This window comes from Myotis lucifugus, unplaced genomic scaffold, assembly GCF_000147115.1.
Source record: "Myotis lucifugus unplaced genomic scaffold, Myoluc2.0 scaffold_58, whole genome shotgun sequence".
NCBI lineage: Eukaryota > Metazoa > Chordata > Mammalia > Chiroptera > Vespertilionidae > Myotis > Myotis lucifugus.
The window spans coordinates 4,064,606-4,089,996 of record NW_005871106.1 but is presented as its reverse complement, the minus strand read 5'-3'; the positions used below and the strand labels follow the sequence as shown (position 1 = coordinate 4,089,996).

Sequence of the window (25,391 nt, the reverse complement as noted above, 5' to 3'; positions counted from 1 at the left end):
AGAAAATATAAGAACATAAATCACGTGTTGCTTTACACAGAAATTGCATGTTAAAAATTTAATAACCACACAACCCTCCTTACTTTTTCCATTACATTGTAAGAACATTCCCTCCTCCCAGCGAGCGGCTGCCTACCCTAGAAGGGACTGGAGATTTGTTTGTCCCATTCCCCCAAAGTGGTGTAAAAATAGTAAAGGCCATCAATAGTGATTGATTAATTTCAATAATGTAAATAATGACTGTAATTGCAATTGAGAGAAATGCTTTCCTCTCTGATTAATCTGACCCTCTGGGCCACCATTAACACATGCACACTAGCATGCTAATCAGGAGGTAAATGCAGTCTAGCTCTGCTGGTCTTCCCCAGCCCTGTCCCCTGCTCTCCATTCTAGTTCCAACCCTTTTATCTTTTGCATGTAACCCAGCACTACCCTTTATTGAATAGGAAACACTTAATCTTTGAAGCTGGCTCCTGTCTCAGAGCCATTACCACCAGAGAAGCATCCTGGTTGCCCTTGAGTGTTGCTCTTGGTGATTTTAAAGCTCTCTGTGACCATCAGCAGGTGGGTGAGTTGGCTAACTGGCTAGATGGTTATGCCCATTTTACAGGTTACTGGGCAGAGACACTGAAAGGTTAAGTGACACCCTCAACCAGCCAGCAGGTGGGAGGCAATAACAGAAACAAATGTGTGTCCCTCCACATCCTACATTCTGGCTGAGTCTCTCCAATAAAGTACTATAAGTGGATCGGGGCCACCTCCCCTGCTGACTGACTCTGCTGGCCCTTTTTCCAGGTCATCCTCAGGGCCCCTGGGCCACTCGATGCCTCCTCTCACCCTCTCTACCTGCCACACCCAAGCGTGCAGAGCCACTGCTTTTGATCAGCCATGTGGAGCTCTGCAAGTGCCTGTTTCCATGACAGTGGGCAGGTCTGAAGGCCTGGGACAGAGTCCAGGGGACAGAGTCTAGGGGACTGATCCTGAGGGCAGGTGGTTCGGGCCCTCTGCTCTTCAGGTCTGTGTCCCTACTGAATATGCATCTGTTGCTTCTTTCCCCATTAAGCCAGGCTCTGGCTGGCACTGCGGGGAGCTTACTTTCACAGGAGCTGACTCTACCTGGCAAAACTAGCCAAAAAGTACCCTCCCCTACACACTCCCACACATACTCATGCACTGTGTAAAAGTTCTCGAAATTAAAAAAGGACATTGTATCCTTTACCTTCACATCCCAAAATATAGAGACTATCCCCAGAGTCTGCTCACCATCGTTCACTTCTGCTCCGAGGTCCAAGGCTGCAAAGTCGGCCACCGTTATTATGTCACTGTTGGAGAAGGACATAAAATGAAAGAGAGTAATTTGATGGAAGATTTTCGAAGGTTGAAGTTATTTATATTCAGAGATTAGTATTTCTATTGGTAAATGGAAACACACACACACACACACACACACACACACACACATATATATATTGAACACATTTGAATAAACATATATATATATGGGTTTATTCAAATGTGTTCAATATAACTTAGAGGACAGATGGATTCTTCTCAAAAAGAAAACCAGCACAAGAACACTAATTGGGGTAATTCTATACCTTTGTAAAGAGGCAGGATTTAAGTATGTCAGAATGTGTAATTCACCTTAAATTGAAAGTCATTTGAAATGATTTTCTTTCAAGAAGTGACAGCCAGGATTTGCCTTGCCCGATGGCAGCATGGCCGCGCCGTCACTCCCAGCAGTGAGTCCATTTCTCCTGCTATCACCGTGCGGACCGAGTGCCGTGCGGCTTTCGCCTGCACAGGCCGAATCCTCACTGAACCGCGGGGAAATGCCTATCGCATTGACATTTTCTTTTTGTTCCCATCAAGCCAACAAAAGATAATTTTTCAAGATCACACTTCTCTGTGCCTTAGATTTCATGTGTCAAATTGCAGTAATTTCTTAGAAGACTGAAAAGTATTCACTGCTCAAAAATAACTTTAGAGTGTTCTTTTTTTTCCCTTTCTGGGCAATTACTAAACTTCAAATAGCCACTGTGAATAGTCTCCCTCCCCATCCTCCTGTCAGATTAAAAAAAACCCCACAAAAAAACAACCTCCAACTAGCAGGAAATATGACAACACACACTGCCTTTAAATTCAAGCAGAGAGAAAATCTATATTGTATATTTTATTCTGCCCAGGGCTAAGGAAAATACGTTGGCAAATAAGTGTCTCCTATAAACAGACCGTGTTTTCTTTCTTTTCCAAGTCTACCTTCTTGGGAAAGGAGTTATTTCCTTTAGGGTCTCCTCAGATGACCAATCGACCCTCGGGCAGCCTAAGCCAACCCCAGGCCCGGGATCACGGAGCCAGGCCCACTTGGCCCTGGCCACAGGCAGCTGCTTCCCGGCTCACTGCTGACTCCAGGACTTTAGTTCCAGGTGAGTGTAAGTTGAGTGTGTGTGTGTAAGTGGCAATCTAGATATTTTTCCTCTCAGTGGATGTGGCCCCATAGAGGAGTGTGCAAGGCATGGTGAGGGGACAGGGCTTGACTTCACTCCCCACGTACCTGTTGACCAGGTGTCCTCATACAGGGTCAGCCCGCACAATGTGAGAAGGCAGCCCTGAGGAATCAGCGCTCTGAAGATTCTTCATGAAACCTCCGCAGTTGATTTGAGAAAGGATAGTACTTCCTCTCTCCTGCGATGCCAGCAGTGTCTTTTCACATGGGGCCTTTTCTCTAATCTCTACATTACAAGTCTCACCTTTGAAGTGGGTATTGAGACAAGGACTGCAGAGTATAGATTTTTCTCTTACCTTTTTTTGGAATGAGGAAGTTACTGAGACAGACACTCATTTTAACTTCCTGCTACACATGTTTATTATGTATTTGTTCTTTTCATGCTGAAGCTAGACTTCCAGCTGACATTGTCTTGCATGCCTCCTCCTCCTCCCTCCTCTCAGCTGGTCTTGCTTGTGGCCTTGGAACTAGACCAGCCCACATCGTTCTTGGGGAAAGAAATGGCTGTCACAGCATGGTGTAAGCAGGTTTCTACTTTGAGCCCAAAAAGAAAGATGAGGAGGATGGGGTGGGCATGCTGGCTTAGGGAGAGGAGCAACTGGTAAAGAGAATCTACCTGACTTGGACTAACAACTGGACAATGGAGAAGCCGTGGGCCATCAGATCTAAATGACAGTCACCTAGGAGAGGAATGTAGTGGCAGCTTTTTCCTGCTGTTAAAGATCATTAGAGATAAACAGAAATGACAGTCCATGCTCCAACCCTGCTGCTCTCATATATGCATGAGAGGCATGCTTCTGAGAGTCCAACAAGGATCTAGCAGTGGTGATGTTGATTTTACTGCCACTGGTAGCTGCAAACAATACAGAAAATTGTTAGGGTTTCCCTTTCTGATAGTTCATTATTAGTGTATAAAAATGCAACTGATTTCTGGATATTTATTTTGTATATTGCTACTTTACTGAATTTATCAGTTCTAGTAGTTTTTTTGGTGGAATCTTTAGGACTCTCTATATACAGTATCATATCATCTACAAATAATGACAGCTCTACTTCTTCCTTTCCAATTTGGATGCTTTTTATTTCTGTTTCTTCTCTGATTTCTGTGATTAGGACTTCCAGTATTATGTTGAATAAGAGAAGTAAAAATGGACATTCCTGTCTTGTTCCTGATCTTAAGAAAAATGCATTTAGTTTTTTTCCATTGATTATGATTGTTAGTTGTGAGTTTGTCATATAGAGCCTTTATTATGTTGAGACTAGAGGCCCAGTGCACAAAATTTGTGCACGGGTAGGGTCCCTAGCAGCTGCCAGCTGCTGGCCGGGGCCTCCCTTCATTCCATGCTGCCCCCTGGTGGTCATCACACATCATAGTGAGAGCTCCAACTCCCTGTTGGTTGAACTCCCAAGAGGACACTTTGCATATTAGGCTTTTATATATATAGATATGTTCCCACTATTCCCACTTTACTGAAGGTTTTTTTGTTTTTTATCATAAATGGGTGCTGGATTTTGTCAAATGTTTTTTCTGCATCTATTGATATGATCATATGATTTTTATCCTTCATTGTTTATGTGATATATCACATTAATTGATTTGTGGATATTGTACCAGCCTTGCATCCTAGGAATAAATCCCACTTGGTCATGGTGTCTGATCTTTTTAGTGTATTGGTGAATTTGGTTTGCTAATATTTTGTGGAGGATTTTTGTATCTATGTTCACCAGGAACCTAGATACAAAATGGCCTATAATTTTCTTTCTTTATAGTGTCTTTATCTGATTTTGGAATTAGGAGAATGCCGGCCTTATAAAATGAGCTTGGGAGTCTTCCCTCCTCTTGAATGTCTTGGAATAGGTATTAGTTCTTCTCTGAATGCTTGGTAAAATTCAGCTGTGAAACCATCTGGTTCAAAAATTTTGTTTGTTGGGAGTTTATTTTATTTTATTACTTCTTTAATTTTATTAGTTGCAATTGATCTGTTCAGATTTTTGGTTTCTTCTTGATTCAGTTTTGGGAGATTGTATGTTTCTAGGAATTTATCCATTTGTGGGTGTCTTTACAATCTATACAAATCTCAACCATATGGAGATGACACAAAGATTCAATGACAGAAAAATAAATGCAAAGGGCTGAGCACAGAGCTTGGCTCATAGGATATGCAATAAGTTTTGGCCGTCCTCATCTATGACATTTTATCACCTGCTAAGGGGAGAACCCCACAGACCCCAACTCCACAGAAACTACCGGTCAGGAATGCTGATGGGATTAATTAGATTTAAAATTGCTCTTAGTTCTTTAGAGATATGCAGGATGTACATTTAAGGTGTTATTACATTATTATAGTTTTCCCATCCTGGCTGGGGCTGCAAAATCAAGACTATCAAATATTATAGGCTTTTCATTCTATTTTTACTACCAGAGCACTGGATAATAAATTTAAATGGGAGAGTCTGAAAGTATGATGACCTCTTTCCTACTAATTGCATCGATTGAGAATTCAGGTCTAAACCTTGAGAACTTTGTATCTTTTTCAAAGGGGAAAATGACTTAAGAGTTTGGATCCATGCATAAGGGTTTTTGCAAAGGTGACAAAAATAGCCCGTGGAGCTGACCCCTCCTTGGGAAATTTTATTGAATGACATTTAATGGTGACCAGTCTTAGCCAAACTAGAATTGTTTTTCCTATCTTTTTACATCGTGTCTAAGTCTGTATCTTTCTTTTTCTCATGTATTTCAAAACATGATTTTAAAATATTGAAGTAATATTCTTTTTCCCTTTAAAGATGTTTGTTCCAAGCTGAGAACCTAAGGGTCCCCCTCCTCCCCCCAGCATTTAATCTGTAATTTTGTAGGTTACACTCATTTGTAGATTTGTAGAAAGTGCCTTTTATTCTTCTCTAAGTGCTAAAGCAATTTAGATTAATGGGCCTTGGACTCTTTGATACCCGTTTTTAAGGCATTTCAAAATGCGTCGAAGACGATACCCTTTCATATGTGATAAGTAAAAATCTTGGCAGATGAAAGACTTTTTTTTCTTTTTGTTTTTGCACAAAAGAAATCTTCGGTACTGCAGAAAAACTGCAGAAGAGGAAAGATCTTCATTATTGTGATTTTTCCCTCCCCCCCACCCCCAACCTGCTTGAGAGCTCAGCGGCTCACAGGAGATGGGAAAGGATGCAGGGTGAGCCAGCTCCGTGGAGAGGGGGCAAGAGGAGGGCTAGGCTGGGGTTCATCCTGAGCCACCCCCAAGCTTTGCACCTCCTGTTCATCACTTGTTTCTGAAACAAAATGTTTACAGAGCCTAATCCTCTCCTCCCGCTCCTTGCACCAGTGCATGACAGCTGGGAGGACCAATGTTCTCTAATAAAGATCGCGGCCCAGTTCCCTGGGGGTCAGTTGGTTGTTAGTAGCCCTGAGCGGTGCAGACAGACCTTTGTCTCCCTGATTCCTGGGCAGCACCGTGAGCTGGGGACACGGCTGTGCAGAGCAGGAGCAGTGCCGACAGTTGCCTTATTCATTCTCCTTTGAATAAGGACTGTCAGGTCCCAGGTCCCCGCTACATTTGAAGGGGGCTTAAGGGAGGCCTGGCGAGACCGCTGGCATAACTTCAGTTTGCTGTTCTGTCTGTGCATGTATTTCTGTCCGCTTGTCTGTCTGGTGGAAAGGAGGGGTGAGGGTGAGGAGGAAAAGGCTGAGAAATCACCCAGTTGTTTACTGCAGTTGTTTGCCGACTCACCCTCGATCAGCAGCTCTGCACACAGGCTTGGTGCTGGTCAGCACTCTCCTGGCTTACTGCTCCCAAGCGCTCGACTTCCTTAAGCCACGTTAAGATGCTGAACATCGGTTGATTTCAGGAGAACCAGGGATCTCAGACTGTGAGCTGTGATTCGTCCCTTTGCTCTCAGAGGGAGACACAGAGGGACTGCTCCTGTCCTGGAGTAAGCCCCCCGATGGTGACAGACCGGCTGACACCATGGGGGTGGGCGGAGAGGACGGTGCAGGGCTGGCCACCCTCAGTGTTACTGACATTTATTGCTGGAGTGGCTTGAGTGCCCTTTTCTGTCCTGTGCTCAGTTCCACCCTGAGCTGGCCTAATGCTACATGGAGCGTGAGGTCTGGGCTAACAGATGCATAGGCTTCCTGAATGAGAAAGCAGTCGGTATGGTTGTTCTGCGGGGCCACTGGACAGCACTGACATATTATTAGGGAGCAAGGACACATTCCTAATGTCAGTAGCGATGGTCAGCACCCCACGCAATCATTTGTCACTTCCTCCTTCTGCCCGTGATATTTCACTCGTCACCTTCTTTACATTTTCCTCTTTCTCTCTGAACTTTCTGCACAACAGAGGTGACAACAGGGGGAGTTATTGATACCCACTTACCAAGAAATGGTGCAAAGCACAGAATCTGTTTGGATTAATCTCTGGCAAACATCACAGGCATTTTTCTGTTCAGAACCTGGACTTTTCCCAACTCCTTCCTCGCCCTCCCACTGATCCTTCCCCACGGGGAACTCTGCAGGTGCTGAAAAGGAGCCACAGCTTCAGGCTGCCTGACCTGGTGCCCCGAGGGTGGCCCTGGGTAGCCTGGGATGGGAATGCTCCTGTGTGGACAATCGTTGTGGAAAACAAGCCAGGGAAACCCAGAGCATCCTCCTCCCACTATTAGAGAGCTGGTTCAACAGCGACCGTTTCCCAGCTTGCAGAGATGGCTGGGTGTGTGGGGAACATTCCGGTAACATGCTTATGAGGCATTTGGGTTCTGGTGCTGATTACCAGGGTTCAAACCTCAGTTTGCTGGGGACCTTGGGAACATAGACATCTTTAGCTTGGTTAGCTTAATGGGGCTAATACTTGTATCTGACTCAGAGCAGTAGTGAGGACTAAACCAGGTCACAGATCCAAGCAGACAGCCCAGGCAAACTCCAAGAGGCAAGTCAGGCAGCAGCTCCCCTCCCCATGAACACACAGTGTGTGTGGACCAGGCACAGCCAGAGCGTGGTGGGCTGGGCCCCAGGAGCCTCCCTGCTGAGCTCTCCTTTTCATGGGCCTCTGGGGGGAGAGAGCACCAGACCGGGCCAGGACAGCGAGGGACTCAGTGGCATGGAGGGTGCCCTGGCTGGAGAGATGCTAGCTGCCTAAGAGACCTTGTGCTTGTGGACAGTAGAGACCTCGCGCAGCCCCTCCTCTCCTCTGTGGGGGGAGGGAGCCTCACTCCCAGGTTCGTCTCCTGCCAGGTGAGGTCAGCAGAATTCGAAAGATGTTCCCCCAAGATTCCCATCCGTGATTATCCAACCGAACACTGATCTAGATACGGCTCTAATGGGGCTTTGCAGTTGCAATGAAATCAGCTGACTTTAAGATAGGAAGGTTATTTGGGCTTTTCCAGATGGGGCCAATGTGATCACTGGGGCCCTTAAAAGCAGAGACGTTTCTTCGGCTGGAGTCCAGGAGATGTGGCGAAACCGGACAGGAGGAGAGATGAGGCGGGTGGGGCGGTCAATGAGACGCAAAGCTTGAGAGAGACTCATTCGCTATCGCTGGCTGGAAAGGGTTCAGGGACCCGGGAAAGTGGTGGTCTCTGGAATCTGCATCACCTCTGGCTGCAAGCGAGGAGGCACCCCAGGTCAGCCAGGAAGCAGTCTTCCAATGACATGGAATTGAGTTCTGGCAAAAGACTAAGTGACCTTGGAAATGTGTTGTCCCCTAGCGCCTCCAGGAAAGGATACCTGCTGGCGACACCTTGATTTGGGCCCTGGGAGAGCATTGGGGCACCTACACCACGCCTGGCACATGACAGACACTCAAAGGTCAGCCTGAAACGGCCTCACAGCCAGTCCAACCCAGTTTATCTCCATTGTGGGGGGAGGGAGCCCAGTTCTGGAGCACGAGAGGGAGTTATCCTCCCGGCCCGGCCAAGTGAGAGTAAATTGATCACAGGAGGCTTTGCTCCCTGCAAGACCCAGTGAGGCCCCTGCTCCACCCCACAGTCTATGCTTTCATTCCACCCCCATCCCCCCACTGTGTGTGCAAGAGCCAGGCCACGTTAGACAAGCCCCTTAGAAGTGAGGTCATCTGGGAATGGGCTTCCTCATAAGGTTGCCAGGAAAGACGAAACAAGTGGGAGGAAAGTCAGTGAGGAACAGCAGTCAATGTCAGAAATGGCAACAAGAAAAGAGTGAGAGGTAACAGAATGGGAGGAGAGAAGGAGATGAGGAGATAAAGAAGGAAGAGAAGGGAGACCTGACAGGCAGTCCAGACAGCCAGCGCTGCACTGGGAAAGGCACAGTAGGTTCAACAGAAGCCCTGGCACCCACACCTGGTGACCGTGTCTCACTTGGGAGCTTCCATGGGACCCATCCTGTTCACCTCCGAGGCCTAGGGGACAGGCCAAGTCCATTCCTTTCTCCTTGTCTCCTAGTGTCTCTTTGGGGAGAACTTGTCGTTGGCCATGGGCTTGGCCACAGCAGGGAGTTGAGGATGCCCCTCCGGGCTTGCACTCGGGGAAACGGAGGCTCTGCTTTCCCTAATGAGCAACATCAGGGTGGAGAAGGCTGGAAACAGCTTCTGGTCTTGTTCCTGACACTCGAGCCATTACCCGAAGAAGTACTTTCCTTGCTTCCCTCTTTCGTTGGTCACTTAGAATACAATTATAAGAGCAAATGCATAATTCCAGCCACAGTTCTAAACTCCCTGCTCATGTTTGTTCCTTTAATCCTCTGCACACCCCTGTGCGGCAGCATGATGGTCATCCTGCTCCACAGAGGGGCGGAGGCCCAGCGAGATGAAGAAGCCCTTAGGGTCGCTCAGAGGCGGGCAGACTAGACCTCAAGCTTGCACTGCCTCCTGTGCTCTATGCTTAGGGGCGTAGCACCTGTGGCTTTGTTATTGTTGTCCTGTTTAAATTATATTAGCAGCCTGTTTATTTTACACCATAATAAACTGCGGCTACTTGACACAAAGGGAAGTGAAATTTCTGTGCCTCTGTAGTTAGGGCTGTTTACTGGTTTATTGAGATTTAATGAGTGGAAATAAAAAAAATACTTCCAGTGTATATACATTATCAGGTGATATATATTCAAAGCAGGATATTCAAAAATTAACCATCTGCTGAGATACATCACGTTGTGTGGGAATGTTATTGCCTCGTTCTGATATAGATTTACTGACAAAATCCATCCGACTGTACTTACACAGTGGCTTTCCAGCTGGGGCAGGGGCCTTCCCCTGGGCGAGGGAAGCGTGCTTTGTGGCATCAGGAAACTGACATGCCATTCACCAGGCAGACAGACAGGAACGGGAGAGGAGCGCTGGGCCCAGTGAGAGAGCTATGAGCACGTTGTGCCCTGGTTGACAGAAGAAGAGTTTATATATTGGGAAGCTGTCCTTCGTGGGGGCTACCGTCGGCTGGGCTCCTGCTCTTGCCCCCGCCCCAGCTCGCTCCCCCGACCCTGAGGAATTGGGTTTCAAACCACACCAGCGACACCGTGACAATTGCTGAACACACAGTGTACTGCTGTAATAGGTTCCTCAAAGCAGGCGATGGCATGTCTGCGAAGGGGGCCATCCGTGCATGACCCCCGTGACTGCAGGCTGGGCCCGGAGGTGCCGGCCCCTGCTGTGGGGCTGCACCCCACTCTGAAGGCCGGTGGGGTCAGAGCACTCTGCAGCGTGGCTCGGCCTCCAAGCGGGGCGTTAGCAGCCGGTGGAGAGCGAAGAGAAAACCCCAAGGCCTTCCAAGGGCGGCAACCCGAGGCCAGATCGGGAGTTAGGGAAGTAGGCCCTGGGCCTCCTGCTTCCTGGTCCTGGACCTCCATGCTCCCCTAGAAAATGGACTTGGCACCTCCTGTGTGGACACCAGTGCCAGGCTGTGCTGCAACAGCAGGGGCGGGAGCTGTCCAGTGCCGAGTCTGTGAGGAGCCCTGGTACCCCAGGGCTTTATGGAGGAGCAGAGAACTCCCCACTCTTACATTTAATTTAGGAGAGAGATGATTTAGGGTTAGTCAATTTTTTTATATTATTATCATAGTACAAGTTTGCCTCATTTAATGAGAAACCAATTATCAAAAAGACGTTGGGTGCTTATTATGTGCCAAGCATCCTACTAGGCTCCACGGGAAATTAAAAATGAACTCAGTATGTTCCCAACTTTAAGGAGTCCCAGGATGCACACATATAAACAGCGAAGAAACACCACCAGCGATGCACAGGCACCGCACAGGGGAAGGTGGCAGTGTCTGCCCTGTGGCAAGTGGTGTAAGTTGAGAGGGGCAGGAGGTGACGGCCTGAGTGAGCTGGAGGACCTCCTGCAAGAGGTGGACATCTGTGAGCCTTGAGAGGTGGGCAGGCTCTGTGCCCGCCGTCGCTGACCTCCTGCATCTGGGAGGGAACTGTGTGTTCTGCTCCTGACCTTGAAAGGCCTTTGGAGACGCTTTGTAAATGCCCAAGGTCGTTCTTGTGTTCCACGCCAGGGAAGTTCCAAATACGGACATTTAGCTTCATGTAATTGTCAAACCAGAGCGATCATTTGCTTTACACATGTATTTCAACCATGCTCTGTTTTGAAAACCTTTGCTTTACAACTTTTGGGGAAGAAATTAATTATCTGGAGCAGAGATAAACCTAAGGACTAAAGATAGGTTTCAGGAGTGTCCATGGGAACAGGAAGTGTAACATTTGTGGAAGTGCATGCACCTTTTTAAATGGGGCAGGGCTCAAAACTTTTTTTAGAGTCTCCAGTGGATTGGTGGTCCTGAAAATGGCGAAGACCCCTTTCGTAGTTTGGAATTTTGTCTCGCACATTGATGTTAGTACTCATGTTACTTTAGAAATTTAACAGAATGTACTGAGGAGCCACAGTGGAATCTCCTGTCAGTCACAGGGAGGCGCAAATTAGAAGTGGTTGAGGAAGAAAAAGGAAAACACAGGGATTGGAACATAAATAAAAGCTCAGACTCTTGAGGCCAATACCAACATAATTTCCAGTAGCCGAGAGGTGGAAACAAGCCGATTCCATCAATACATGAATACATAAACGAAACGCGATCCATGCACACAATGGAATGTTATTTGGCCTTGAAAAGGAAGGAGGTTCTGACGCATGCTCCAACATGGATCTTGAAGACATTCCGCGGAGTGGAATAAGCCAGATACATAAGGACAAATGCTGTATGATTCCACTTCTGTGAGGCACCCGGAGCAGTCAAAGTCACAGAGACAGAAAGGGGGATGGTGGTTGTCATGGGCAGGGCGAGGGGAGACTGAGGAGGTGCTGTCTAATGGATGCAGACCTTCCATCTGGGACGATGAGAAAGTTCTGGAGATGGCTGGTGATGGTGGTTGCTCAACAACGTGAATGTGTTTAATGCCTCGGAACTGTACATTTAAGATGATTAAAATGATACATTTTACCACAATAAATGAAATAAAATAAAGTAAAAGGACTCTAGAGGCCAGTGTCAAAATACCAGCATCCTGTATGCATGATGCCTGTGGATTACGGATTTGGCTCTAAGCTTTTCCGCAGCCAAGTCTCAAGCGTTTTTCCTCGGAGAGGCAGGGGCTTACCTGCCTTATGAAGCAAAACACTTTGTTATAATGGCCACTTAAGTACTGACAATTAAAACCAATACCTATTACACGGTCATTTAAACGTGTGACAATGTGCTAATGCTTTTATAAGCTAATGGGATAGGAAAGAGAAGGTGAATTATGTTTAAACTGATCTATGTAATTTAAAATGAGGGTAATATCCGATAAATTGGTGCTTTACAAAATAGATGGAGACACTGAGATAGTGAGAGGGAGAGGGTGGATGGACACAGACCCCTCATTAAATCAGCAGATGAGCCGAAAACCAAGCGTGCTGCCTCGGGTTGGGAGGGAGAGCCAGCCCTGGGTCACGCACACCCAAAACCCAATAGGTTTTCAGCACCAGGAAAATCTCTCTCCAGCCTGGGGAAGGCTGCCACTAACTTCTCTGTTTTGCTAACCAGCCAGGAGTTACTAGTCTGATGATCCTGGAAGGATGCAGAAGCCTGATCGATCGTACAGGCTGGAGCCCACTCCCAGGACCACGCAGCTGCCCTGCTGGCCTGGAAGCTCTGCTGGTCCGGCTCCAGCTGAGGTGCCTGGAGCGGGGGATCCCCTGGGAATTGCTAGGCCGATAGTCCTGGTCCCCTGCTGGCATCACCTCTTGGGGGAGTTCCAGGCTGACTTCTCTTGTTGCCAGCTCACAATCCTTGGAGGTGGCAAGTGGGCTCGAAATGCCATCCTGATGCTCACCTCCTCTCCCAGCGAGGCCAGGGTGCTCCCTCTGCCACTGCACTCTGCCTGACTCCCAGGAAAGGACCCCTTGCATCTCCTCCAAGAGACGGCTTCCTGAATCCCCACCTCCAAGCCCATTGTGGTCCAGTGTATGCCGGGGACCGCTCAGCCAAAACACCCATCTGTAGGCGCTATAACAGGGCCAGGGCAGGGTGTCCCTGACTCAGAGGCGCTGCATTCTGCTGGGCTGTGGGTAGCAGCCCAACCCGCCATCCCTGGGCATCCTCCTAGGGAGCAGGCGTGCACCCCAATGCAGTAACTCAGCCCCGGGGCAGGTGAGGCAGGAGGCCTCAGGCCCAGCACTCCCCGCAGGCCCGTACTTCTCCATGCTTCCCCAGGTTAGTGGGGAGTGAGGGGAGGCTGTGGGGCTGGGGAGGTGGGAGCAGAGGGCAGCCCAGGCTGTGGGTGCAAGAGGGGAAGCTGCCACTCAACCTTTTAGCCCCAGGAGGCCCCTGTGTGCTGCAGGGCTGTGTCCTGAGAGGGCAAAGCGGGGTGGCCTGGCAAAGCCTCCGCCAGTGGCAGTTCTCTTTCCAGGTGGTCAGGGGCTCTGCTCAGAGGCTCAGGAGCGGTGGGCAGAGCCGGGTGCCTCTCCATGTGGCGGGCTCTGAGCTGGCCCAGAAGCCCAGAGCAGCCGTTGAGTCAGCTCCCACTCTGGGCGCTTCTGAGTCTTTGCATCAGGGCATGGGGATCCCATGGGGGAACTCAGTCCTCAGCAGTTTCTGTCTGGTCTGCTTTCCAAGGCTCTCGGAGAGATGCTACAGCAAAGCGATTTTCTGGCCTTCATCATGTGTTCACTGATCCGCCTGCGTTTCTCTTCATTCTATGGCTTAGCTGCAAACCTTCTGTCGCCCACACGGGAGTGAGTGAAAGGAGGCTCAAACGCCCCGGGGTATGACTGCCAAGTCCAGACTATTCACAAGACACAGGTTTATTTTCAATGAGGGAGAAAAGAGAAGGGAAGAAAAGGACCTGTGTATTTTCTAGAACTCTGCCAGTTGCCAGGAAGCACCTGATTGAGTTGTCCAGATGCAGAAATTAAGACAGAGGTTGCTCAAGATCCAACAGCCAAGGAGCTGGTGGCTGTGGCTGGAACCCAGGAGGTTGGCTCTAAAGCCCAGACCCTCCAGGGAGGGCCTGTGGGGCCTGTGGGCACAGCTAGTTCTGAGTTCAAGTCCTGCAGCGGCCTGGTTGGTGACGGTGCTACCTCAGGGAAGCCATGTCCCCGCTAGCCCCAGCCTATCAGTTTCTTTGCCTGGAAATACACAGCCTCCCAGGATGGTTTTGGGGGAGGAAACGGTACATCTGGCGAGGGCAAATGACTCCAAACCATCTTTTTGACACCAGGAAGAAGGGGCGACTTTCAAAGTGTTCTTAATTAAGTTAGCCTCGGTAATTACATTTTCACTCTATTATTTATATTAACATAGAGGGAAAAGGGGCATCTTAATGTTGCTTTAATGAACCAAGAGACAGCCTCCATGGCCTGCCAAGCTGAGCATCTGTGGCCCTGGAGGCATCATCTTTGTTTACGGCCCAGCAGGCTGCTCTCCCAGCTCAGGGCCTGGGGGCCCAGCTCAGGGCCTGGGGGCCCAGCTCGGGGCCTGGGGGCCCAGCTCAGGGCCTGGGGGCCCAGCTCGGGGCCTGGGGGCCCAGCTCCGAGTCTGGGGGCCCATCTCGTTCATGAAAACAGCTGGAAGAGCCCAGAGTCCACGCTGGCATGGCTGCCCCGATGCAGCAATGAAGAGCAATTTCTTTCTAAGTCTGCCCATTGCAGTTAGTTATGCCAATTAACATGTTTTTTACCGCAATTTTTACTTTTTCCCTGTGAAATCTCTTTCTGGTAGATAGGATTTCTTACATCTGATGCCCATGGCATCTGGATTTTACATTTGCATGGCTCTTGTATTACCCTCCACACCTTCCCATTTCTTTATGTGGTAGCACATCCTTGCGGGAAACCCAGGGAAAACCCTACTGTCAGCCAGGGGGCGGGCCAGGCAGGCCCCGGGGCTGGGGCAGTTCAGCTTCATTTCCATCTGACAGGGGCCAGGGCTTTGGAACACAGTCTCTGCTCTGTAATGGGAGGAGAAAGTGGAGCTAATCGCTGCCGTTCTTTTTCCAAACGCACTTTATAAGCACCGAAGATATCGAGTTTCTGAGATCACCTGTGAGTTATTTAAATGGTGCACTGAGATTCCTACAACCAAAGAGGGCTGAGGGGGCTGCTCCGTTTCCTCTTACGTGAGGGTGTTAAATGGTTGCCCCCCCCCCCGCCCCCATCACTAGCACATGATTAGGCAATCATAACAGAATGGATCTGATAAACTGCTTCTTTATTTAGTGGGTTCCAGCTCAGCACTAGCACAGCAACAAGAACTGGAAGTTCAAGGTGGGGTCAGAGGCAGGGATCTGGACCAGCCCTTTCCTTGCCGAAGCTCCCCCACCCTTCCTGAAGAGGGGAGGCGTGGGGGAGAAGGCCCACAGAGATGGGAAGCATTCGCCATAAGGCCTATCATCCAGTCTATTGAGGGCTGATGCTCACATCTGCTGCCCCACGTGGATGTTTCCTGAGGGATGACAGCCCACTGAGAGCCACAGTGAGGGCCGGGGAGCTGTGGGCCGCAGTGAGTGGAAGGATCCGGGCTGGTCAGCACGGCTTAGAGTTTACACAAGCGAATGTTCTGTCACTGTTCTATGAGTCACCTGCCTTTGTCCCTTCATGCTGCTGAGAAAAAAAACAAACACTCTGATTCCTATTTGAAATCTTAGGAAGGCACACCTAAAACCCATGGCAGTTATTGCAGAGAGGAAATCTAAGGCCAGGGTTGCCTCCCCGCCCCTCCCCTCCCCTCCCCTCCTCTCCCTTCCCCTCCCCTCTCCTCCCCTCCCCTCCCTTCCCCTCCCCTCCAAACATTTATCAGGTACCCCCTTGGGGTTACCTTAATTACTTCATGTTTAGTTTCCTGAAAATGATTTTTTAAAAATATACATTTTCCTCAGTTTTTTTAGTTGTTTCAGTTAGGAGGATAAATATGGTCTTTGTTAGTCCATGTCTGGGACTGGAAGTCACTCAGAGAATGAACTGGACATTTTCATAAATTCCAAGAGCAAGGATGGCAGGAATAAAGCAGAGAAAGCTGGCAGCTGATGAGACTGACGTTCCCAGCTGTAAGACGGCTCCGTAACTGAACCTGGATCACACTGCTGGGAGGTTGCTGCCCCTTGGGAAAGCGCCCTGCACAGTTTCTGGCACAGAACCGGTGTTTGATAAGGTTGTCCTATCAGCTACTGGTCATCATTTAACATAGCCGGGAACTCATTTATTCATGTCGGAAGTCCACTGCAGTGTCTCCCTCCACCAGAGGTCCGGCCGGGCCCTTGAGCGGAGCGGAGCAGAGCAGAGCAGACTGCCCCTCGGTGATTTCCCTTCCCGGGAACTGTTTAGCTTAGTGCTCTGCTTAAAGGCACTCTGACCCCATAACCCTTTAAAAAGTGTTCTCTCAGCAAGTTTCAGGTTTGGATGAGGCTTGGCGAGGTCAGATACTACCCCAGTGAACAGGTGAAAGAGAGGAGGAGGGGAGGTGGCTCCGGGTCAGAAAGCCTCCGCCTGGAGCCTGGCCCAGCACCCCCTGTAACTGCCTGCCCACCAGGTGAGAGTTCATGGCCCCGGCAGACTCTGGGTTGTGTTTCCTCAGGGGAGGCTCCCAGGATGGGCCTAGGTTTCTCCCTGCCAACAGTTCTGTCCCAAAAATTTCAACTCAACCTGCTCCAGGCAACAGTTTCCACGTACAATCTCTCCGCCAGTGACCTGGAGTGACCGGAGCTGCTTCCACCGCCTGGGCGCTGGACACTAGCAATACACCACGACTGGTCACTGGTCTTTATTTATTGAGTTGAGAATTCACACAAGGTAACATCATACAGTAAGCCATTTCCTGGGCTTAATAAAAATGATTGTCACTCACTGTGCTTCACAAAAATTTCTTTTAATGAATAAATAATTTGATGAAATCAAAAGTATTTACAATATAAACAAGTGGAAAAGCTTTCGATCTGTGAATCTGATCGCTGAGCTTTGCATTTTGAGCTGAATTCCTCCCAAGCTTTTCCCTTAGAAACAATATAAATCTGATAGAAACAACAACTCATACAACATATCTTTGTTCATTATATGTTTATCTGTTAGTCTTGGAAAGCTACATAAGCTTATATTGTGCAACATGTTAAAATACAAATATTAACTAAAATAATATATTATCATAATGCCAGGTAGCATTCTCCACAGAACGAAAATGTACACTCAGCTGTAACAATAACAAAGGTTCACGGGTCACAAAATAATACCCCAAAAGGTACAAATTCCTTCATAAGAATATAATTGTGCTCTTCCATGTACCAGCTGTCTATGCTGCGCTAACAGGCGGACGCCTAGGAGTACAGTCTCGGACGACTGTAGGCCGTGTGTGCTTCCTGTCAGGCAGCAGCATCACTGGGAACTGGGCAGTGCAAGCAGTTTTATACATACTTTCTCGGGCTCTTAAAAAAGAGCCAGTGCTGCAAAGCAAAATAAGCACATTGAGAGCCCTGATCTCATCTTCACAAATGCCTTGGACGCTCTCGGCTCTGTGGGATGAAAGGCCGGCTTGCCAAGCTGTGATGCCGTCAGCCGGAATTCAAGTACTCCAGGGCCACCTCGTAGCAGAACTTGTACTGGTCCTGGAAGACGGAAGGGAAAAAGGTCAGCTCTGCAGCACCCGAATGCTGTTTCTAGTTAAGCAATTATGCCAGATGAGGGGTTTCATTGGAAGATGTCAAACCGAGAAGGACTTGAATCAGAAATAAATGAGAAGGTCATGGTTCTGAACCACAAATATATCCACTGTTGGTAGATGTTCCCACGAGGCCTGATGAAAGGTATTTTGATATCCACACTCACTAGAACTCCTGGGAAGTTCTAGACAACTGGAACACACACACACACACACACACACACACGTTTGTCCATACATCAACATGCTGAGCACAAAGCATGGAAAGATCATGAGGTAGAAGGGAACATAATGAGTGCTGGGGCAATGCCTCCTAACTTGCTCACAGAAGGCCCCCAGTTAATAAACGTGGCTTCACTCCTGGCCCAGCTTTCCCTTTGCTGCTCGGTCAGCTGGATTTCCTCCGTTTTATGAGGAGTTGTTAAGTACCTCTTACGTACCAAGCACCTTGACCTGGGCTCTGACTTTGAGAAGTCCACGGTCCAATGAGGAGGATGAGACAAGTGACCCATGACAACCCCTGAGGCAGAGCTGAGCAGGGTCCTCCAATGTGGAAGACAGGGTGGAACTTCTTAGGGAACATCTGGCAAGAGGCAGTAGGTAAGAGGAGGGAGAGAGTGACCGTGTAGAGCTGGGGTAGGTGTTAATGTGCCTTGGTTTGCCCAAGACCGAGCTGGTTTTTGCCTGGTGTCCTGGCATAAGCATTGTAGCGTTCTCTTTTACGCTCAAAAGCGTCCCGGTGTGAGTGATTATATGGTCATTCTAACTGGCAGTAAGACAGGCATTCCAGGTAGAGGCAACAGGATAAAGAAAGGCACTGGGAGGAAATGTCTGATACCTCTGGGAACCACATACCAGCTCTCGGCCAGGCAGTGACTTCATTTTTTTGAGCACAGCTTTCTCAGATCATGGACCTGAGGTCCTGGTCCATGCACCTGGGGTCTCAGGTGGCAGGGAGGGCATTCGGCTCCTGTGTGAGTGCACTGTGCTGATGGATGCTCGCCTGGGTGTGGCTTCTGAACGGAGCAGAGGGACCCAGGGGTTGAGGATGAAGCAGCCCAGTGTCGGGGGCAGAGGGGCTCAGCAATTGTAAGGCTCTCTTTCCAGCTCAGTAAGAGGCAAACTTTTGTGAGTTGTGTGAGTCGGCGCCACTGACTCATGGCTCAACACAATGGTCACAAACGAGAAGATGGGTCTTTCATTTGTGAGTTTGCCAAATTCATTAAAAATAAATTTCTACCGTTTTTTTTTGGGGGGGGGGTATGTGTCTCCTGATTAGTCATTGCAATTTCCTTTTCTTCACCTATTATTTGTTCTCTAAAGGCCCCACTAGTCCAATCTGTTTATTGGAAGACAAGGGCCAGCATACCAGTGTTTGGTGCAGAACCTGACATACAGATGGGGGAGTCACATGTTGGTCTTCTATGTAAATGATGACAAAGGGTTTAGCTGCACTTGATACAACTGAACAAACATTAAAGACTAGAGATCAGGGATTTCAAGGGACGGCCCCAGTCCTCAGAGAGCTTACAATCTAGAGATCATTTCCACACACTGACGGTGCCACAAGATCACACACCAATAGCAGCAACACCTACCAGGATGGCTCAACTAAAAAGAGACAGACAGGAACAAGCATTGGGGGAGGACGTGGGGAAACTGGAGCCCTCACACTTTGCTGGTGGGCATGTAAACGGGCACAGACACTTTGGAAAATAGTCTGGCAGCTCCTCGAAAGGTCATAGAATCACTCTATAGTCCCAAGGAATATACCCAAGGGAACTGAAAATAGTGTCTACACAAATACTTTGTGACTACATTTCAGGATTTGATACTTTTATTTTCAGAATATTTAAAATAAATCACTTGAATTTCAAAATTCTGATGTTGGCAGATCACTGAGCTGACCTATTGCCTATAAAGTGCTCTAATAATTTCTCCCCTTTTTTTTGGTGTGTGTGTGTATGTGTGTGTATCACAGTGACCCCCCCCCCTGCCCCCCCGCAATCATCCCAATGAAATTCTAAGAGATCCACTTCCTTATTGGATAAAACATGATTTTGTACACACGTAACTGTGCAACTAACGTCAGTGCCTATTATGAACCCATTCCTTTTAACACGAAAATGTTAAAATTTCTTTCATTTTAGTGGAAAATGTGGCTGCTGGCCTCCAGCCACACACTGGGAGGAAAAGGGACTTCGGGTCCTGTTGCCAAGGGGCTGCTGTGTAGGTCATGGAGAGTGCTCTGTAGGCATGACTATAGTTTTCAAAATGAATTCTCTCTCATCTTATCCCTCCTAACCAAGCTGTTAATCCCCACAGATTCTGTGACGATGGTTTCTGAATCATAAAAATAAGAGGAATGAGGACAATCATCATAAATTGTTGCGCCCCCTCCCCCAAGCACCTCGGGAAATGCCTGAAATCTTTGTCCGTTGGAAACTGATTACATTTGATCACCAGGTACAGGCCTGTCTTCTAAGGTCTCTCTCAACTCACTTGCTTTTGCACAGTAATTAAACCACAGGAGTTATCCCTGTGCTTCAGGGGGAAAATGTTTATGCCTTGGTCCCCAGCTCTCCTGACTGAGGCAGCCTTGGCTGGCTTCCGGCATGAAGAAGGGATGTGAGTGGGGGTCCATCCTTGTGCAGGACGGTGCCAGGGAAACCTGCTATTCCTCTCCAAGACCCCGATGCCACTTTCACTCCAGATCACATCTCTTGTTCCCAGGAAGAAAGGGAAATCTGAAGCGGCACCTAAAAGTCAGGTTCTGTTTCGAAAGTCCCCACTCACTCTGAGGGCTCTGGGGCCGCCCTGCAGGGCCCGGGCTGTGCCTTTGTCACTCAGGCGCCTGTGTCTGAGGAACTGGGGGCCCTACGGGCAGCCTAGCACTTCAAACACCCCATGCGCCTGCCTGCCTGGGGAGGTTCAAAGAGAGGAGTCCGCTGGCTCATCTGCTGCAAAGCTTCCCTCCCTGGTGCTCCTGCTTTTTGAAACCGAGACCAGTTTCCTAGTTTCAGTTGATCCTGTGCTGACAGACCCTTCAGTGCGGAAAGAATCCCGACCGATGCCTCTGCCAGGAGGTGACGTGGTCCCCAGGTCGGGTTCATTTTTCCCCGGATCAATGGGGCAACCAGCCACCGTGCCAAGGAGACCCCTCGATAAGACAGCTGCATGTCTGACAATGAACAGAAAGGCTCGCTACTCTCATCTACATCTTTAAAAATGCATGAGCACTTTCTTCCCACAGAGCCCCATGCAGTCTGTGTGGGTTCCCTAGTCAGCCCTGTGGGCATGTAGCCACAGCCTTCCCCAGGTTCCAGAGGGCAGCCGGGGCAGCCAGGATGGACGTGGGGCTGGGTGCAGAGCAGAAATGTCCAGTCACTCAGCAAATACTTATCAGGCGCCCCCTTGGAGCCAGGAGCCCTGCCTCAAGGAGATCAGAGTCTTGGGCAGAGAGGGGGCACAGGCATTCACAGAGATTTCCCCCTTAAGGTGCGGGAAAACCGACCATATGGGGACTTGCGAGGACTTACGGAGAGGCTGCTGTCCAGGGCTGTGAGCCGCGGGCCGTGTGGCAATGGCAGGGCAGGCCTGAGAGAGGTGGCATGCCACTCACACTGCCAGCCACAGCTGGTGGGGGCACAGCTCAGGGGCCTGAATGCACATCTCTGATTCCCCACCTGAGTCCTATACCCTCCATACCCTCCACTCCAACACACACACACACACACACACACACACACACACACACACACACACACTATGTTAACTATGTGTCAGTTACCTTGATCTTGGTAACTTTGGCCAAAGTTCCCACCACATCCCAGGCGATAATATGTATCTCTAGGCAAGATCTGTCCCTGGAGGCTGTTTTTTGCTAAAACAGAGCCCTAGAAACTTCAAAAGCCAAGTGAGGAGGACAAAGGTGAGAGGGGAGCTACTCGCTGAAGCACTGGTTTTCCCACAACTATCAGGGCTTCAAAGGAGCTCAGCCTTCAGGCTGTGGGTCCCACCTGCCCCTGGGACCCAGGCCCTGGGTTAGGACTGGAGGCTGGTGAAGGGACAGATAACTTAGAGGCTGGGCTGAAGAGGGGGTGAGGGAAAGCACCCGGCTCCTGTTGGGTAAAACACACACCGAACTTTGTGTGATAAATTATTTTGCTTCCTTGCCATCACTTGGCTTTTCTCCAGAGCCCCAAAACTAAAAATTTGAAGAAATAAATCTTTCAGGGCTTCCTAGATCTCTCTTCAAAGTGCCATGCTTCAAAGCAGATGGATGGATTTTCGAGCTTAGAAGCAATTTGGAAAAATCAGAGCCTCAAAGGGAGGTAGAGATGGACTCCCCTCTGCACACTCATCCCACGCAAGCAGGGAGGGGGCGGCGGTTCTGAATGGAGGGGACCACTGTGAGTTTCAGCCTCTGCATGTGCTACATGAGCAGGTCTAGCGGGGCCCCGGCCAAGGCTCTCCTGACCCCATCCACCTGGACCCCATCCACCTGGCTCCCCGGGCCAGCACAAGTGCACGCCAAAGCTTTCTGGCACACACACCACCATTCTATGAAGATGCAGTCAGGAAGACTCCGCCCTCCGTACTTTTCAACTGCGGCACAACATCTAGTGCTTAGGAGCAACTCGGGTCTCAGATGGCCTTTTATCCCCCAAAGAATTGTACCAGATTTTATCACCCTGACCTGAATTAATCCCCTTAGCCAATATATACACAGGTACAAGGACCAAACTAACAGAAATTGTACTTAAAGGCAAAAACAAACAAATGACAAGAGCCCTTATTTAACTCAGGAAGCTTCAAGCCCACTGCAAAGAGCACTGTGACATTTTTTTGCCGGTCGCCAGATATTACTTTGCGAACATTCACTGTGACAAACTTATCAGACATTTTTCTCAGGAAATTGCAAAACTTCCCCGTGTTTCTCAGCCCTTGACTGTATCCTAAAGCTGGTCCTGACCCTCTGAGTTCTGGGCACGCAAGGGTCCTGTTTTCTCTGGTCTAATTTCAAACAATGACAGAAACCGCTAAGTAGTGCGTTGGGGTCAGTAGCTCCCTTCTGGTCCAACCACCCAGGTCTCCATTCATTTCGTGGAGAAGCACCACTGATTTGGGAAAAGCCACGTTGTTTCTGCCCATAAAAATGTGTGAGTGATGGAAGCTGCAGCCAGAGCTCTTAGAGGAAAGGCCTGGGAGTGTCTACCCCAATGCTCTGCTTACTGCAGGCTGCACAGAGAGGGAAAGGACATTTTTTTTTTCTTAAAGCAAGATCAGCTTTGCCCAGGTACCAACCAAAGTTTGGAAGCTACACATCTGTCCGTGAATCAGGGAGGTAAATACAAAATGAAGGCACAGAAAATTTTAATTTATAAATTTGTTTTCAGCCTCTGTCAGTCTTCTTATCTGGCTTAAATCCAGGCCACTTCCGACTGCCCGCCTGCCCGCCTGCCCTTTTATCACCTGCTTCCCAGGAGACTGAGAATTCTGTGGTGGGAGGACCCTGCTGTTCCCTCTGATTCTCCTGACCATGGGCAAACCCCTCAGCCTCTCGGCCCCTCCCCAGGAGATCTGTGACCTGTGAAAGGCACTTGGAGTGTCACATACTCACTTCTAGCCACCACCTCCTGCTTCTCACCCAACACTTCCACATAACTACCTCAGACAGGCTGCTGGCTGCACCACGCCCTGTGGACACCTACACCATCAAGAACCACCTCTCTCCCTTCGCAGTTTCCAAACACTTTCATGTACAGCATCACATGGGATCCCGTCAATAAGCCAATACCATCCCTCGTTTACTCAACGCAGACCCAAGAGAGTGAAGTGCCTTCCTGGCCCAAGGAGACTTACATCGACAAGTGAGTCACTCAACTGTTTCTCTTCAGAGCATAAAAATCGACAAGTTGTCTGAGGTCACAACTTGAATTAGTAGCAGAGCTGAGACTAGAATTTGGGTTTTCATGGGCTCCCCCCAGGGCAGGAATGAGAGGGGAGCAGGGGGGGTGGGGTGGGAGGACACAGTCCTTTTCCCACAGAAGCCAATGCGATGCCTTTGATGGCGGTGTGGGCCCGCACCTGGCCGAACAGGTGGCCTTGTACCAAATCCCCTGTCCAGCACCATGCTTCTTGGAAACAGAACAGCTCATCAAACACGGGACACACATCTGGGGGGAGCAGATGCTCTGGGGAGTGACTTAGACTCGTCCTAGGGTTCAGTGTCACAGGTCACTGTCATTACCCAGCCTCGTAATTACTGCTGTAATGACTGGGGACCGCGGCTACTTCCTCAACCTTATTGTAAATCTCAACTCTCTCTTCAGTCTCTTTATGATATTTAAAATGTTAACCCCACCGCCGCAGCGCTGTGGCCGTCTCTTCCTCCCTCTCCCCAGGCGGTTCTCCCCACCTCGGGATTAGTCCTACTTTTCCTCCAGATCCTGCTCGTGCCCACAGAGGAGTACAAAGACCTAACCTGAAAGCTCCCTCCTGTAAGCTGCTGGGCTATTCTTGAGTCACAGTGGTTGGCATTGCAACAGCTCCACACACAAAAAAGAGATTTCATGAAACACTATGAAAATAATTGCACGGAGTCCTTTGTTTCTCAACTCCTCTAATCCTTTCCGCAGCGATGGCCACCATAATTAAGTGCAATATTCTGGTGTCAAACTAAATTCACAGCTTTGATAAATATTAGGCGATTAAGCTATTTATAAGATATGCAATTTGAAAATCTGGCATTTCACGTGCTATGATTATTTCTTCTCCTGAAGACTAAGTGCTTAGCCACACGGAAGGCTCTGCCAGGAACGGGAATTAATAAGGATGTTCACTTGTGAGTTTCAACTATTTTCACATCTCAGACGCGTTGAGAGGAAGTCTCTTTGTGGCAAAGCAAAATGAGGCAGAGGGAGCAAACCCCTGCAAATGGAGTGATTACATGATGTTTTTGAAAACGAGCCTATTCCGTTGTGATCAGTTTCCCTGCAGACCTGAGCTGGGGAGTCCCCCGCCAACCCGCCCGCGGCAGCGCCCCTGTGGGGCGGAGGCCTACCAGCAGGTCCACCATGTTGGGCTTGTTGTTCCGCAGCGTCTTCACCGCGTGGAACACGTCCACGGTCCGCTGGTGCCGCAGCATCTCGCACACGATGCTGATGGCGCAGAAGGTCCCGCTGCGGCCGCCCCCGTTCCTGCGAGGACAGAAGGCAGAGAGTTGGACCATGTCTGTCCTTACATCGCGCCCCTAAGCCCGGAGAACCGGTGGTGGTGAAGCCTCAGGGCCGGGACCCGCCACCTGGGCCAGCCTTCTAATGAGCACGGACGCAGCTCGTGCGCTGTGCTGGGGGCCATGAACTGGGGCACGCTGTTCTCCCAACGTCACCCGGCCCTAGATTACATAATTTAATATAGCACCTCATCAATTTCTATAAGGAGGGCCCACCTCGGAAATTTTTCAATGAGCACCTCGGTATCTCAGTTAAAACTGGTGACAGGTGTGGGTTCTGCTCAAAGATGGACTTGGCCTTATAAATATCCATTAGTATTTCATTATTTACCTCTAAAACTAAGGGCTCTTTTTAAATAAAGCTTTTAATTTTGAACTAAGTTTAGACCTACAAAATTGTTGCAAAAATAGCACCGAGAGTCCCACCTTCCCCTGCTGTGGACATCTTACATAACCACTACACATCATCGAGCCAGGAGGTTAACGCGGTGGCAAAGCTATTGCTACACAGCAGACCCTAGTCATGGCACCAGCTTTTTGATGCATGT

The 25,391-nt window shown here is 49.1% G+C and overlaps 1 protein-coding gene and 1 pseudogene across 1 annotated transcript in view; one reads left to right on the top strand and one right to left on the bottom strand.

The window, feature by feature from the left end:
• LOC102437279 overlaps positions 1–14,066 on the top strand; it is a 45,450-nt pseudogene extending 31,384 nt beyond the window's left edge.
• Positions 14,067–16,807: 2,741 nt separating this feature from the next.
• Positions 16,808–25,391, bottom strand: part of PTPRM (protein tyrosine phosphatase, receptor type M) — a 633,774-nt gene continuing 625,190 nt past the window's right edge. Inside the window, 2 exon segments of the mRNA XM_023754237.1 lie at positions 16,808–17,553; positions 24,673–24,808. Coding sequence (XP_023610005.1) covers positions 17,500–17,553; positions 24,673–24,808 — 190 coding nt within the window. The 3' untranslated portion in view covers positions 16,808–17,499.